Source organism: Acanthochromis polyacanthus, chromosome 6, assembly GCF_021347895.1.
Source record: "Acanthochromis polyacanthus isolate Apoly-LR-REF ecotype Palm Island chromosome 6, KAUST_Apoly_ChrSc, whole genome shotgun sequence".
In the NCBI taxonomy this organism is placed as follows: Eukaryota; Metazoa; Chordata; class Actinopteri; family Pomacentridae; genus Acanthochromis; species Acanthochromis polyacanthus.
The window spans coordinates 14,734,550-14,750,039 of record NC_067118.1 but is presented as its reverse complement, the minus strand read 5'-3'; the positions used below and the strand labels follow the sequence as shown (position 1 = coordinate 14,750,039).

The window sequence follows — 15,490 nt, the reverse complement described above, 5'->3', positions numbered from 1 at the left end:
TCTCTGTTCTTTTGTTTGCCTTTATTGCAACTCATTATCTTTGTGTCTTCTCTCTCCCACAGTTTGTGTTTTTTCCTCTCTGTCCACATTCTTTCTGCCTCTTTCTGCAGGTCTGTGACAGCAGAGCTGTATGTTTCTGATCTGCAGTTACTGATCTTATCAACTCACCTTGTTGTTTCTCTCATCTTTTCTCTCTCCTTTATCCCCTCAGTCCCACCACTCAAAGCAGATGGTTGCCCTCCCTGCATTCTACGGGAGGTTTGCTGGTGCTTTTCCTCCCAACTGTCACCAAGTGCTGCTCAAGGGGGAATAATTAGGTTTCTCTCTCTAATATTGTATGGTCTAGAGTAGACCCTACTATTTAAAGGGCCCTGAGATTAAATAAATAAAAGTAAACTGAATTGTGAAACACTTTCTCTGCATCCATGTTTTATACTTCTGTTGTCACTTGGCTGAGGCAACATCTGTGCAGGTAGTTAGCAGCATTCAGAATTTTGTTTCAACTCTGTTTAGATGTTACAGTGTTCTGGTTTATTTCTCAGTAGGATCCAATATATTTGTGCACAGATATTCAAGCTATTTGATTTGAGCTTCACTGGGGAAAAAGTTGGGGAAAAAAAGAGTATACGTCATGAAAAAGTCAGCATCCCAAAAAGGCTGTCCAAATTTCAGTGGATATTTTCATCCTAAAACAATTAAACGCTGCTCGTGAACTGATGGTTCCCTTTGGAATGTATGAAGGTTTTAAAAGACTATTGACTGCAGCTGCTACAAAATAGTCTCTTCAGATTGCCTGCACATACAACAGGAAAAGTGTGGAAGACCAGATTTAGCCAAATCTCCACAGCAGGAAATCTTTCTCAGCTTCATTTGTTTTTTCCTTCTATTTTTTTCCAGGACGCTTCCTTCTCACATCCGCTGTTAGTTGCTTCTATCACTAAGGAAAGTGACAAGCAGGCTGCTGTAGCTGCATGTTTGTGCATTTCACAAATTTTGTACTAAAGTTAGCAGTACTGCTCATTTCAAACCCACAAAGTATGATAAACAATTGCCATGACAACACATGCTCCCATTTCTTGACCTTGTCTCTGACAGTCGAGCATCTCAAATATTCCAACTGTTTCATGTGTCCCTGCATTAATGTCCAAATTTAACAATCTACCAGCTACATTATTCTCTGTTTTATTGATGCTTATAATCCAGTATTCTATCCGTAATTGCCTTAACTCCTTCATTTGCTCACTTATCGCTTCACCATCCATTATCTGAATTCCTTTCGTCTCATTCATTCTCTATATGGACTAACCTTTTTCCCTCACTCTGTTCCTGCCAGAGAGCTTTAATCTGTTCTAATATCAAAACTTTAAACCATATCATAACAAACAAAGCTTTATAGTCTGGACAAACATCACCACTCTCTATCCACAGCTGTGATCATCATCCCCTTTGTGCCTTTGCTTTTTTACACTAACCAGCAGGGGTGTATGCAAAATAAAAAATGACAAAATAAAATTCAAAGATGCACAAAACAAAAGCACAAAAAAAATGCAAAGGGGCACCGTGCACCACTGAGACTGATGATTTTTGACCCTCCTCGCCTACCGTAGCAAAACACTCGCTACAAAATGGAGGAAGACGAGGTTGAGGAATTAGCTGACGCTCCTTCATCAATTAAATCGGTTGTGTGGACCTACAGTTGTGCTCATAAGTTTACATACCCTGGCAGAATTTGTAAAATGTGCTCCATTCTTTAATGAAAAGATGAATGATCAGAGCAAATACAATTGCATGACAATAAATAGCTTTGTCTGAACACTTGCCCTAAATGAAAGAAAAATGCTTCCATTAACAAACATATTTGCTAAAAAATAAAGGACAATATTTCACAAATTTGACCAGGGTATGTAAACTTATGAGCACAACTGTATTTTGGCTTCCTATGTAAACGACAAGAGAACAGTAATATTTTTTGTATGTCTGCATAAGGAAGGAAATAAAGAAAATGAGATTTTTGCATAACTTCCTACTGTTGGGGATTTTCTTTAATCTTTATTTCATATCGTGAGTATTTCGTATCGTGAGCCCTGTTTCGTATTTCGTATCGTTTTGTGAGTTGACTGTCGTTACTCCCCTACTAACCAGTATGATTTCTTTTTGTTTCATGGTGTCTAACAATAGTCCTACTACTTAAAGCACTCAACTGAGGGTCCACGTTTGTTCTGTCTCCCTCGTAGGCCTGTTTCAAACTGCATATTTGTCACACTGCCACTGTCTTTACCTTCATCACCCAATTTAATGTTTCCACACAGCAGAGATCTTCAGCATTTTCCCTTCCTTTGAACTGCCAAGTGAACACAAGTGTGGCATTCTCTGCTTTTGAGACGAATATCAGTCTCCAAGCTGAGATCTACATATTGTCACATTTTAACAGTCTAAATACAGTGCAATAATGTGCCAATGAATGTAGTTTGCAGTTCCCCTTTACTGACAGCCTGCATTTAGTAAAAAAAGAAAAGAAAAAATAGCCACATCCTAAAATTGCTAAACAAATACCTATGCAATGAACACAAATCTGAAGAGTCAGATATATTTTATCCAGCTCTACCTAATTAATTTTTATTTTATTTACATTATTTAGCATTTTTTAGGTTACTGTTATGATTCAGTCTCACAGGTATTATAGTGCATGTTTCAGTGAAACAGCTGATAACACCACTATCTACTTGACACCAAAGGTCAGAGAGATGCAACTGGAAACTAAAGGTGCACTAATAGAACATTTCTCTGCACATTCCCATGCCATCTCTCTACCAAGTTTAATGAAATTCAGTAATTGATGGCACCACAAAGGAATTCAATAACCTCAATAAATCCACCAAAATATTAAAAACAGTGACATTGATGTTTTGGTATTCAGTTCTGGCATTTGTGTTGTTGATACTTTGATGCAAACAAGTGGGTGGTACTTGCCCAAAGGATCCAGTGACATGAGCATCATGCGGATAGACACCACAGGACACCTTTACAGGCTATGTGTCCATGCCCCAACAGGTCAGAGTTGTTTTGGCTTGGACCTGCCTTAAGCAGATGGTTTTATTGCTATAGCTGATTGGTGCATTTGATATATGTGCTCGGATTCTAGTTGTGTACATACATGCACACTGTCTACCATTATAGTTACATAAAGAAGACACATTTGGCCCACCCAATGACCAGCAACATATACAGACGACACCACACCCATGGTCCATCACATCATACCAAATTAATTTATCTTATTTTATCAAATAATGCCAAGTTCTACATAAAGTGATGGACATCTGGTGGTCTGGTCAAAAAAAAAAATAAAGGATGGAAGGAGTCTGAGCATGCCGCACCATGGGCCATAGGACCCATAGCCTTTCCTTCACCTAACCAAAAGTGCACGAGCTAATCCAAACAATCTAAAATATAAAACTGAACTACTCCAGTCCATACTCAAAAGCAACAGAAAACAAGTAGCAGACTGAAACTACAGAAGAAACTGCTCTGTGGCTGCTTCATCTGAGTGTTTGAAAAAACAGACTAGTTCTCCTCCAGCCTCCTTTAAATAGGTCATGGCCAGAACCTCCACCAATCACTGGGAACAGGAGCACATGAAAGTACAAGAGGGGAGAAGAAAGGAAATAGAGAAAAAACAAAACAAACAAAAAAAAAACAATAAGAGTGGAGCGCATGGCTGTGAGTCAGTGGAGTTTGGAGCTACTGAGTGCTGTAGCACCATGGAGTGCGATGACAGATGGCACTAAAGAGACCCTCAAGCATTGTGAGATAGGTGGTTGAAAGAATGTGTGGCTGAACATGCTCCTGAACAGCCTCAGCTCACCATGAGAGGATCAGAAGGATTGTCCATAATAACTTTCAGCTTCCTTCTCATCCTCTTTTCTGTCACTGCCTCTACACTGTGCAGTTTCATTCTGCTCCACTGATGTGGCCTTTTTAGCCCAGTTTGTTGGCACCACAAGTCCGCATGCCACCTCCACAGCCTACGACAGACTTGTAGAACATCTGCCCAGTGAACATTCAAAAATCTTAGGTTGCATTCGAAATCGCACTGTTGTCTTTTTACTCTATGTACAGGTGCAGTTTCATGTAATATGCATGCATTTGGGACATACTATTTTGTTTGCATGGAGAATGAACTGTATAGGGCTCTTCAAGCTTGTTTATACTCGCATGAGACACTGTGATGTATGTGACTGTGCAGAGGATTGTGGGTCCGACTATCCAGAAAAGTATGCTGGTTAGCATACTGCAAAATCCAACCAGATGTAATCGAAATTTTTGGCATACTACATTTGACAAACTATGTATTGGATCATACTAAATCCCCTTCTGGCACATTACATAGTATGATGTAGTCATAGTATGGATATTGAAATGTACCCTTAGTCTTCTCCTAAAGAATAGAATAGGATGACTGTCATCATCAACAGCATGCTGACTCTCTACAGTAGAACCAGTGTAAAGGCAACAAGTAAAAAGAAACAACAATATATTTTCAGATTGTTCAATCTCCCCCAAGTGGCCAAAACAAATACATAGCATAAAATATCCAGTGATTTAAGTTTTAGTGCAACTGAACGAGCCACAGTCATCCCTGATTAAGATGGTAGTTACTTGAAAAGCACTGAGCTCATCTATAAACTACCCAGGGTTACAAGGGTTGGGTTGGTTCAAGGTGGTTTTTCTGTTGCTAAAGTCATTCAGAAGAAGCAAAAGAGATCAGTCGGTGTTTGACACCACAGATAACTAATCTACACCATAAAACTGCGCTACAGTAGTACCCCTGTATTGACATTCCATTAAAAAATAGCCATTTCCTGCTAGAATAGTTATTTACCACATTAACAATTTCTAGACAGTATTTATGATGTATTTAATGTTAGCTCCTTTGAAAAAAAACTGTTTTTCTTTCAAAAATAAGGACATTTCTAAGTGTGTACTTTAAAGAAAAACTCTCAGAGAGAAGGTCGCCACACTCACAATCAAATATCAAAGAAGAACTTCACCAAACACATCACTGAGAAAGTTGTTATTGTGAAACACACAGCCTTGGATAGACATACTGAGAGCACTGATGAGAATTAGAGACTTACATGTTCTGGATCATGATTTGACCTTTTTGTTGAAAAGAGCTTTGACTTAAAACCTAGAACAAAAGAAATCTTACTCATTACCCCATTCACTCATTCACTATTCCCCTCATTATAAACACTTAGGAGATGACTTTATAGTGAGCAGTAAAATGAGATTTTAAAAAAGAAACTGCATTGTTTTGCTTCATTACTCAAATTTCTATGAGTGTGCATTTAAACATCTATGTGTGAAAGTATAAAGGGATTTTGGATTTTTTTTTTTTTTTGGAAACTTGAGCACATGCTATAGAAAATTACATTTTTATATATTTTGAGGGCAATATATGATACAAAAGCTTAGTGTGTGTTCATTTGTGTAAGGTCAGTTTGATAGGAGGTCAGTTGCCTGGAAGTCAAGAAGGAGCAAACTGAGCTAAAACTGTGCTTTTCCCAAGGCTGTATGAAGCTGCTTCATAAAATTGCAGAGGCAATGAAAAAGGAGAGACTCTGGGCAGAAAGGACATAAAGAACTGGCTGAACAGTACATGAAGGCATTTGGTTTCAGTCTAGCTTACAGCTAAGCTAACATCATGGCAAGTTCGTACATTTTCTGTATCAATGGAATCACCATGAAGTGTAAACAGTCCATCAATCAAATTTGTAGCAATAACTTTAGGCAAAGATAAGCTTTGTTCTCTGTTTGAGCACACCTTTACAGATAGAATTTAGAATTAGAGGGCAGTATTTATGCTTTCTTCACTTCACATTTAAACTGTAATTCAATTATTTAACCTTTATTTAAATGTTGAGAACTCCATGGAACATTCCCCTATTTTTATCATGTCCAGAGTAAAACTGAAATTATGAGCAGCCTGCTTATTATACCTCTAAATAGGGACTATCAGCATTTTCAGCCTTCTTTTCACTGAGCAAAAGACACAAAACAAATCTCTACAAATACATACCAAATTGCTACAAAGTCACTTTCATAGCTGTTACATTATTCATTATATTTAATTCTGGTAATTTTGAAGATAAACACTATATCTGGTTTCACCTGAAGCACCACAAATACACGCACAAAAGTCACTAATACTGCAGGAAATGTCAGCAAATCACCAAAGCGCAAAATCTGTTTTGACCTGATATTGATATTCTACCCTAAGATTTACAGCAATCCATTCAACAGTTGTTAAGATATTTGGTTCTGGAACTGCCATTAAAAAGCTACAGCAATATGGGATGGCTAAATTGGTGCTAAATAAACATTATTCTCTATGCTGCAAATGGTAATGACATACAGTCTAAAACAGATCCTTGGTTAACATAAAGATTCAATCAGACGTGCTAATGATCCAGTCTTTCAAACACTGCCTATTTCAAGAAACTGACAGGGAAAGCAAAGAAAAGATGGGGATTTAAAAAAAGATTGTGTCAGAGAGAGCTTTACATAAACTCCATTTACCCTGTGCATGTCAGCTTTTATAATGTGCTACAACTGGAGTATATTAAGGTACTTACAAGTTGTAGCCAATAAAAATGCACACTGATTCTTTGTTTTCTATTACACTTGTTTCATTTGGATTCTAGCAACTTCAAATGTGCTGAACCACATTTCTCATGTGACACACATTTGTGTGGCTGCACACAAGTACTTGGTGCTTCCTTGTGCTATACATTGCATCCTATATTGAATATATATGTGCTGAGCCTTTCTCTCACCTAACTGCATTAATGCCACTTATTTTCTTGCTTATTTTATTGTAGAATATGTAATTTTTGTCTGTGAAATTGCAGAACGAAATTTTAAAGATTAAATCACTCAAATGCAAATTCTGTTCATCTTATTTCCCCTTTCACACGGGGTGAAAATAACATATTTTTTTAAGTATTGCATAAAGCCTTGACACTCCCAAACTGACAAGCAGCTGAAGAGTCTGAACCTCAACCCATGAGGTAATAAACAATGGTGGAAAAGGATCATGACAGACATGAAGCCCTGAAAGGTGATGAACAAGACCTGACAAGGAAGTGGTTCATTCAAGAGGCATTCTCTACAGGTTTCATGATATGTTAAAAAGATAACACAAGTAGTGTTGTCTTTTTTTTAATCGACAGAAATCAGAAATTTAAGTATCTTCAATTTTACACTTCTTTTTTCATTCAAAATGTGTCTTTCTTAGATTTATATAGCTGCTCGATTGAAAACAAGAATTTAAACCTTGAGACACTCGACCTCTCAACTGATAATATTAATGAGAAAACATGAACATTAATGAATGACGAACATGCAGCCAGTCTGAAACTTCCACAAAACAGCTAGCTTCACATCCAGCATATCCAAGGTGGCGCACCCTGACAAACCAACTTTTTCATGTTACGCACAATCTCAGTAAACCAGTGAAACCAATCAAACCATAACTAATCATTTAAAATCAAAACAGGATAATATTTGACAGTTGAAATAAGGCAAAAAAAAAAAAAGAAGCAGGAGCTGATACAAGGCAGTAGGAGCAGAAAAGGAGTAAAGGCTTACATACTGAATCTCTGAGGCTCCAGATCCATGCTGCTTGCCGCTGAGTCGCTAAAGCAACTGACACCAAAGAGACAGAGAGCATGGAGTAATACGCTACCAAGCTCTGTCTCTCTCCCTTCCTCACTCACAGTCTCTCTCTCTCTCTCTCTCTCTCTCTCACTGTGGATGTCTCTCTGCCGTCATGGCGCTAACCCAATTTTTCGCTTTTTTGGCCCATCTCTGTCTGTATGACTCTTCCTCTTCCTCACCTCACCTCTCTGCTCTCCAGCTCAGCTTTGTCTCTCTCTCTCTCTCTCTCTATCTCACTCTCTCAGTATCTCTCTTTCCAGTGTCAGTTGCCATGCTCACCAGATGTATGGTAAAACTATCTACTACATGTTAAACATACTGGCAGACAGATAATGAGATCACAGGATTGTCCACAGATTTATCTCTACATCAGGAATTATCGATAGGACAACGTGTCACTTAGACCATCAGACTTTTCAGACTGACATGAATTACAACTGGTCAGCATTTAGTTGTAAGTTGCATATATCTGCATCTAAACTGATATCTGTAATGAGAAATACATGAATACTAAACATGACGTCATCTGTCTTGGAAGAATATAGACAACTTAAATATTCTTTTCGACGAGGAAGAATGGAGTTACAGATATCTGCAAAACATATTTAGTCTAGCTATTAAATGGCAAAACACTTTGCGATATACCATCCATCCATTATCTATACATCGCTCAAACCTCATTAGGGTCGCGGTGGCACTGGAGCCTATCCCAGCTGACTTGGGGCGAAGGCAGGGGACACCCCGGACAAGTCACCAGTCTACACAAAGAGAGAAACAATCACACTCACATTCACACCTATGGGCAATTTTGAAAAATCAATTAACCTCAGCATACATATATATATATATATATATATATTTTTTTTTTTTGGACTGTGGGAGGAAGCTGGAGTACCTGGAGAAAGCCCACGCATACACAGGAACAACATACAAACTCTTTGTAGAAAGATCCCGGAAAGGCTGGGACGCGAACCAGCGATCTTCGAGCTGCAAGGCGAATGTACTATCCTCCACTACACTGTGCAGCCCTGAGATATACCAGTAATTTTTAATTGTATATTGTTAGAAATTAGCATATTTTGGTGAAGCTCATCTATTGTTTTTATCTGTTGTCTGTTTATTTTTTTTGCACTCTGCACATCGACCCTTGGGAAGTGAAACTGGCTTTTCACTGTTTGGTACATGATAAATAGCAAATGGTCTGCACTTATACAGCGCCTTTCTACCAAAGTGGTACTCAGAGTGCTTTACAATGTGTTTTCCCATAATATACACAACAATACCCCCACCCCACACACACACACACACACACACACACACACACACACACACACACACACATATCAATGGCGAGACAATTGCCTGTCTGCCATTGGGAGCAATTTGGGGTTCAGTGTGTGACTCAGGGCTGCACAGTGGTGTAGTGGTTATCACCTTCGCCTTGCAGCAAGAATATCCCCGGTTCAAATCCCAGCCTGGGCCTGGGATCTTTCTGCATGGAGTTTGCATGTTCTCCCTGTGCATGCGTGGGTTTTCTCCGGGTACTCCGGCTTCCTCCCACAGTCCAAAAATATGCTGAGGTTAATTGATGACTCTAAATTGCCCGTAGGTGTGAATGTGAGTGTGATTGTTTGTCTGTAGCCCTGCGACAGACTGGCGACCTGTCCAGGGTGTCCCCTGCCTTCGCCCGAGTCAGCTGGGATAGGCTCCAGCCCCCTGCAACCCCAGTGAGGATAAAGTGGTGTATAGAGAATGGATGGATGGATGTGTGACTCAAGGCATGCAGAGGGGCCGGGGAACGAAACATCAACCATACGTTCAATGGACAACCCACTCCACCACCTGAGCCACAGCCACCCTTATACAGTATTGTAACTATGATATGATGACAATACAACATCCTTCAGTCTAAATATAGTTCAGTTTAAATATAGTTACATTTTATACTGTCTGAAATTTGCACCATAGTACACAAGGGTTGCATGGTTTAAAAATAATAATAATAATAAATTTTATTTATAAAGCGCTTTACAAGAAACTCAAAGATGCTGAAAGCCTATGAAAGGTCTAACAATACCCTGCCACTGCAATCCCCCACTTTGAAATGTCAGTTCTTTAAAAGTGACTGCACTTCAAACACCCTCTTTGAAAGAGGCCCCAAGACTAGAAATTTGTGTCCACCTGCCTGATATATTTTTAAAAAAAATGCAAATAATGAATAGATTGGTTGTAAAAAATAAAAAATAAAAATAAAAAAACTACATTTTTTAGAACATTACAACAAACAGTAGAATGTGGCAGTGAAATATCAAAAACAAAGAACACCTAATTATGAAACTCACTCATCGGTTTCCTTGTGTGGACTTTGATGTTTGATCTTATCCTATTTCCTGTGCCTTCTAAAAGCTTCAGATACAGGAAGCTATGTGTGTGTTGGTATACTTTGCTGCTCAATATCCTCTGATGCTGATATTGTGAAAAGACCATTAGGAAAACCACAGAGGTTGCTGCACACAATATGCTAACAAAGGCACACAAACACACTGCTGCATGTTGACAGGCCTGAATGGTAATGCTGGTAGCACTAGCGTTACCAGCAGTAAGTCAGGTGAACAAACTAATTTAGATTCACAATTTACTACCTATGACAGATGCTTTTTTGTGTAACTTTACTACCATAGAAAATTAGTACTGACACGTTCACAGAATTTTGGTTATGGCTTGATATTGGTTCTTGTGATAACATATGGTGTTTTTTTTAAATCCAAAAATAAGCAGTCACCAGCATCATTTTCCACAGTCTCAAAAACAAGAAGTCAGATCTCAGAAAACTGTGTCTGCCTCCTGACCACCCGTAATGTATTCATTTTCTTATCCCCAGACAGACAGGCAGAGAGTGAAGAGTTGCAACAATCTTCCACTAAAATATATTAATCAGAGACCAAAATTTATAATTGTTATAGTTCATTTGAAAGCTGTACTCTTAGTCTCACACACTTGAATTGGAAAACACAAAAACAGTTCCATTAGTTGTTGTATATTGACAATCTGCCCCTTACTCTGGCTGACTTCGTGCTCAGTACAGATGAAGTCATTATAGTGTGTGACTTTAATATTCATGTTAATGAAGAGAAGGAGAGCCACAACTTTGCATTTAGCTCATTGTTGGAGTCAGTTGCTTTTTTCCTAAAATGTAAAAAAACAACTTGCAGTTTTAACCACAACCTTGATCTTGTTCTGACAGATGGAATAGAAATTTTAACTTCTGTTTTTCAACAAAATTCTATTTTGTGTGATAATTTTTCAATAGCATTTGAATTGACAATAATGGATTACAAAGCATTTACCAGGAAGTTCCATTACAGCAGATGTTTATCTGATCATGCGATTACTAAATTTAAGGAAATTATTCTGCTATCATTTACTTCAATGCAATATGCTCACAAAATGGAGAGAAGCTCCTTTAAAATTAGCCCCACCCATGTGGATAATTTTAATAGCACTTTAGCTTTACTGCCTACATCAACTGACATTGTTGGCCCTCTGAAAAATAAGGCAATAAGTGATAATAAATATACCAATAAAATAGCTATTTTATTATCTATTTATTGGTCCCTGGTATAATGAAGAACTGCACATCTTAAAGCAGACTTAAAGAAGACCCAGAATGACAGTGGCGCTACAGATTCAGAAGAATTTTACCTAGCATGAAAAGAAAATTCTATCACATATATTAAAGCTATTTGTGGGACAAGAACCGCATTCATTCATCTTTAATTAAGAAAAACAAGAACAACCCCAGGTTTCTTTTCAACACTGTAGCTCGGCTGACAAAGAGTCACAGCTGCGTGGGGTCTTGTATTCCTTGAACTCTCAGGACAGTGGATTTCATGACCTTCTTTACAAATGATTGAATATTAGATACTAAAAAAAAAAAAAATCCTGAATATGTCTTAGGGGCAGCAGCTCTGGAAGCATCCATAAAGCCAGACTTAGACTGGACTGGACTGTTTCTCTGCTGTAAATCTCTCAGACCTCACATCAATAGTTAATTCTTCTAAACCGGCAACATGTTTGGTTAGACCCCATCCCCAGTAGATTAGTCAAGGACATCTTTCCTTTAATTAACACTGGAGTATTGAATATAATCAGCTTCTCTTTACTAACAGGCTATGTACACCCAATTTGTAAAGTTGCTGTAAAAAAAAATCCTCAAAAAGACCTATATCCAACCTCTCTTTTTTTTCTAAAATTCTTGAAAAGGTTGTTGTCAACCAATTATGTCACTATATGTAAAGAAACTGACTGTTTGAAGAGTTTCAGTCAGGATTTAGAATGATCAAAGAACAGAAAGCACTGGTGAAAATCACCAATGATCTTCCAATAGCCTCAGACAGTAAACTAGTTTCAGTACTTGTTCTGCTGAATCTCAGTGCTGCATTTGATGCAGTTGATCACAACATCATTTTACATGTCATGTAATCATACTGTATTTATCAGATAGATTTCAGTCTGTTCATATTAATGATGAATTTGGGTACTTCATAGACCAATACATTCAACATGTAGAGAGATAATACTAATAAGCGAAACAATTTTCTATGGGAAAAAAAATCTAAATATGATATTTTATTACTCAGCTGAGTTTTTTGGTGTTTTATTCAATGACTAGAGATAGATTTTAATAGAGGCTCGTATTCCCTGTCAGTTTCCTTGATCTGTGTGTGCAGCACTGTCCTTCTACACTCTGCAAGCATAGTGGATGCAACAAATGCTGTTTTTTCCTGTCATAAGGACAGAACAGCTTTAATGAAAACAAAACAAGAGGCATGGCTACATATTTAAGTGCTCTCGCTGAGCATTCCATAAGATTGTCGACAAGCCAGATGCACAAAGCGAAATACAGTTATTTTGCCCAGATAGCTCATCGTGAGCACATAGACACCACAAAGCCTGTCTGTATAAGACTTTTAACCTATGCAGACAGAGGGAGTCAACATGTAAAACTTGGCAAAGCATCTCATAGTCAGACATGCCAACGTGTTTAAATGATTCAAAGAGCGACAGCTGAGCAAGTGTGATACATAACAGAATTACATCATATCTATGCCAAGCCAAAAAATTGTGATTCATTTTGTGACAAGTGAACTTTTTCATCATCATCATCAGTTTGATGAAGTACTGACAGCTGTTTAACTTAACTAACTGTGGTAAACATCTCTATATTACTGCAAGCTGCTCCAACTCAATATGCAGATCAACACTGCCAGTCAACTGAATACCAATATTGAATAATACTGTTGTTCACAACTTTGTTTTGTCTTCTAATGAAATGTAAGTGCACATGTGCACCAGTAGCTGGGCTGGCATTCCACTTAGTTCCATGTCACACTAACATAATGTTGAAAAACACAGTTGTGACTCTGGAATGGTGTGATATTAGATTTTTGTGAATAGCTTTTACATTTGAGGTAGAATAGACCAGCCAGCAGGATTAGCTGCCATTTCATCTGCATAAGTAATTCAAATAGTTGACCATAAGGTCAGGAGTTTGGTGAGGCAGTGAGTTATCATCATAAACCTCCTAATCATTCATTGATTGGTGGAGCATTCACCTATCAGGCAATATCAATCCTCAGTGGACATTTTTCTCAGTTAAATCTCTGAGCTCACAGGCATTATGAAAATAATATCCTGTTTTATACTAAAAAAGCATGAGATGAGGGAAGCAAGATGCTCCATCACTGCTTTTCGACTGTGCCTAGAGACAGATGGAAGGATGTGATAGCACTGAGTGATGACTATGACGTGTTTATTTCCCATGGGATGCTGGAATAATTACTGTGCAGTTATGGAAATAGCAAATGGCTTCAAACTCATGTGGCAGATATTATCCGGCACTTGAGTTTTCAAATGGTAAACACATGCCTATTGAACTAAGTCAGTTCTCATGCAATGGAGTAAAAACAAAAGGCTAGTTGCATTTATTTTTCATTGATAGACCAAGTTTTCCAACTTGCACCAGCATAGCAGGGACCAACTAAAGGAAGAGAAGACTAATAATATGATGCCTTGTCAGGAGGTTTAGGAAAATGTAATGTTCATTGTAGTTCACAAAATGTTGGAAATAATGAACAAATTGATCATAATGCTCCTGTCAGGACCATTCCATCCTTTAATGCAACGAGTGCACACTGGATGTACTAAACAGGCACAATGAAGGTACACTGTGTCAGCCAGGGTAAAGTAGACAGGTAACAGTCAGTCTGATGAAAGTAGTGTACATAAATCCTCCAGCTGTCAAGGTGCACATGATTGTGGGTTGTTGCACTTTTTCAGTTTTCATTGACATCATTTTAAAATGATGAGCATTATCAAAGAGCTTGTTAAATGCATTGGTAAGTTTTTATTCTCTTTCTTCTTTTTTCTTCTCCTTCTTCTTCTTGTTCTTGTTCTTCTTGTTATTATTGTTATTTTTGCTGTGAATGAAAACAAATGTGAATGTGATTGTCTCTCTGTGTGATAGACTGGTGACCTGTCCAGGGTGTCCCCTGTCTTCACCCTAAGTCAGCTGGGATAGACAATAGCCCCCCATGACCCTAATGAGGATAAAGCAGTGTATAAATGATGGATTAATGGATGAAAACAAAACAAAAAAATATGAAGACAAAATAAGTCAACTTGCACGGGAGATACAATCCCTGTGCAGACAGTGCTGAAAGATAAAGTGTGTCATTTCTGTAAAGTTCGTGGCCCTTGTCTTGTATAGCAGCTGCTGTCTGGCTCAGTGTAACCATCTGCCCAGCCACTGATATAACGCTGCCCTTGGATGCTACTTTATAAAACATTTGATTGGCTGTGTCAAAATACGGTCTCTATCTAGGGAGACAGAGCCACTGGAATGGTAGACTGTCAAATTCAAATCCCATTTTTCCCAAAGGAAACACAGGATAAGTGATTTATAAAGTGGATATGTATGCTGTAGCAGGCAGCATTTCAGTATTTCAGTTGGACTATTGCCAGACAAACAAAAATCTGAATACTTGTAGCTGAACATATAGAGCATTGTTCATTGTATCTTTTATTCTGCTGCTGTGGCAATACTTTACAACTCTCTCCATCAGTAAAAATGTCTTTTTCATACATTTTTACTGCACAATGTCATCTTAACTTTTTTCTTTTTGTTTTTCCATTGAAACATGTTGTTGCCGTTCTGCTGTAGTGATCAGAGGAAAACAAAACATTAATCAACATAAGTTAAGGACCTTATCACTCATATTTAAGTTGTCTAAATTTGAGCACACCTAAATCAGAATGACCTCTTTACATGCATTCATGACACAAATCCTCTGTATTCACAAGAAACTGTCCAAGATTTGTAAACCAGATTTTTAATTCATTTATTGTGTTCTTTGTAGGACCTAAAAATTGTGAAAAGAATAAGCAAGAAAGCAGACAAGACAATATCACACAATCCACTCTGGTTGCAATCTTATTGCCATTTTTACACAGAGACAAAAGAACACAGAGAGACATACACATATGTCCCTCCACAATCACTTGGAGTGCTAGGGTATGAAATGAGACTGTTTCCATGGCAGGATGCCACACAGACCTGACAATGCAGCTCACTCTTCTGTTATATTGTTTTCCTGCATAATTTGTGTTCCCATCAGTTTTTTTTCCCAACAAACACCTGCAGTTACCCAGAGGGAGTCATGTAATCCAGAACGCCAGCTAAATCTGTTCCATTTGTCTCCTCAGCGAA

General features: G+C 38.1%; 1 protein-coding gene across 1 annotated transcript in view; it reads right to left on the bottom strand.

Moving 5' to 3' along the window:
* Positions 1-7,912, bottom strand: part of plch2a (phospholipase C, eta 2a) — a 204,280-nt gene extending 196,368 nt beyond the window's left edge. Inside the window, exon 1 of the mRNA XM_051949439.1 lies at positions 7,654-7,912. Coding sequence (XP_051805399.1) covers positions 7,654-7,735 — 82 coding nt within the window. The 5' untranslated portion in view covers positions 7,736-7,912. The remainder of the gene's footprint in view (positions 1-7,653) is intronic.
* Between the last annotated feature and the right edge of the window lie 7,578 nt (positions 7,913-15,490).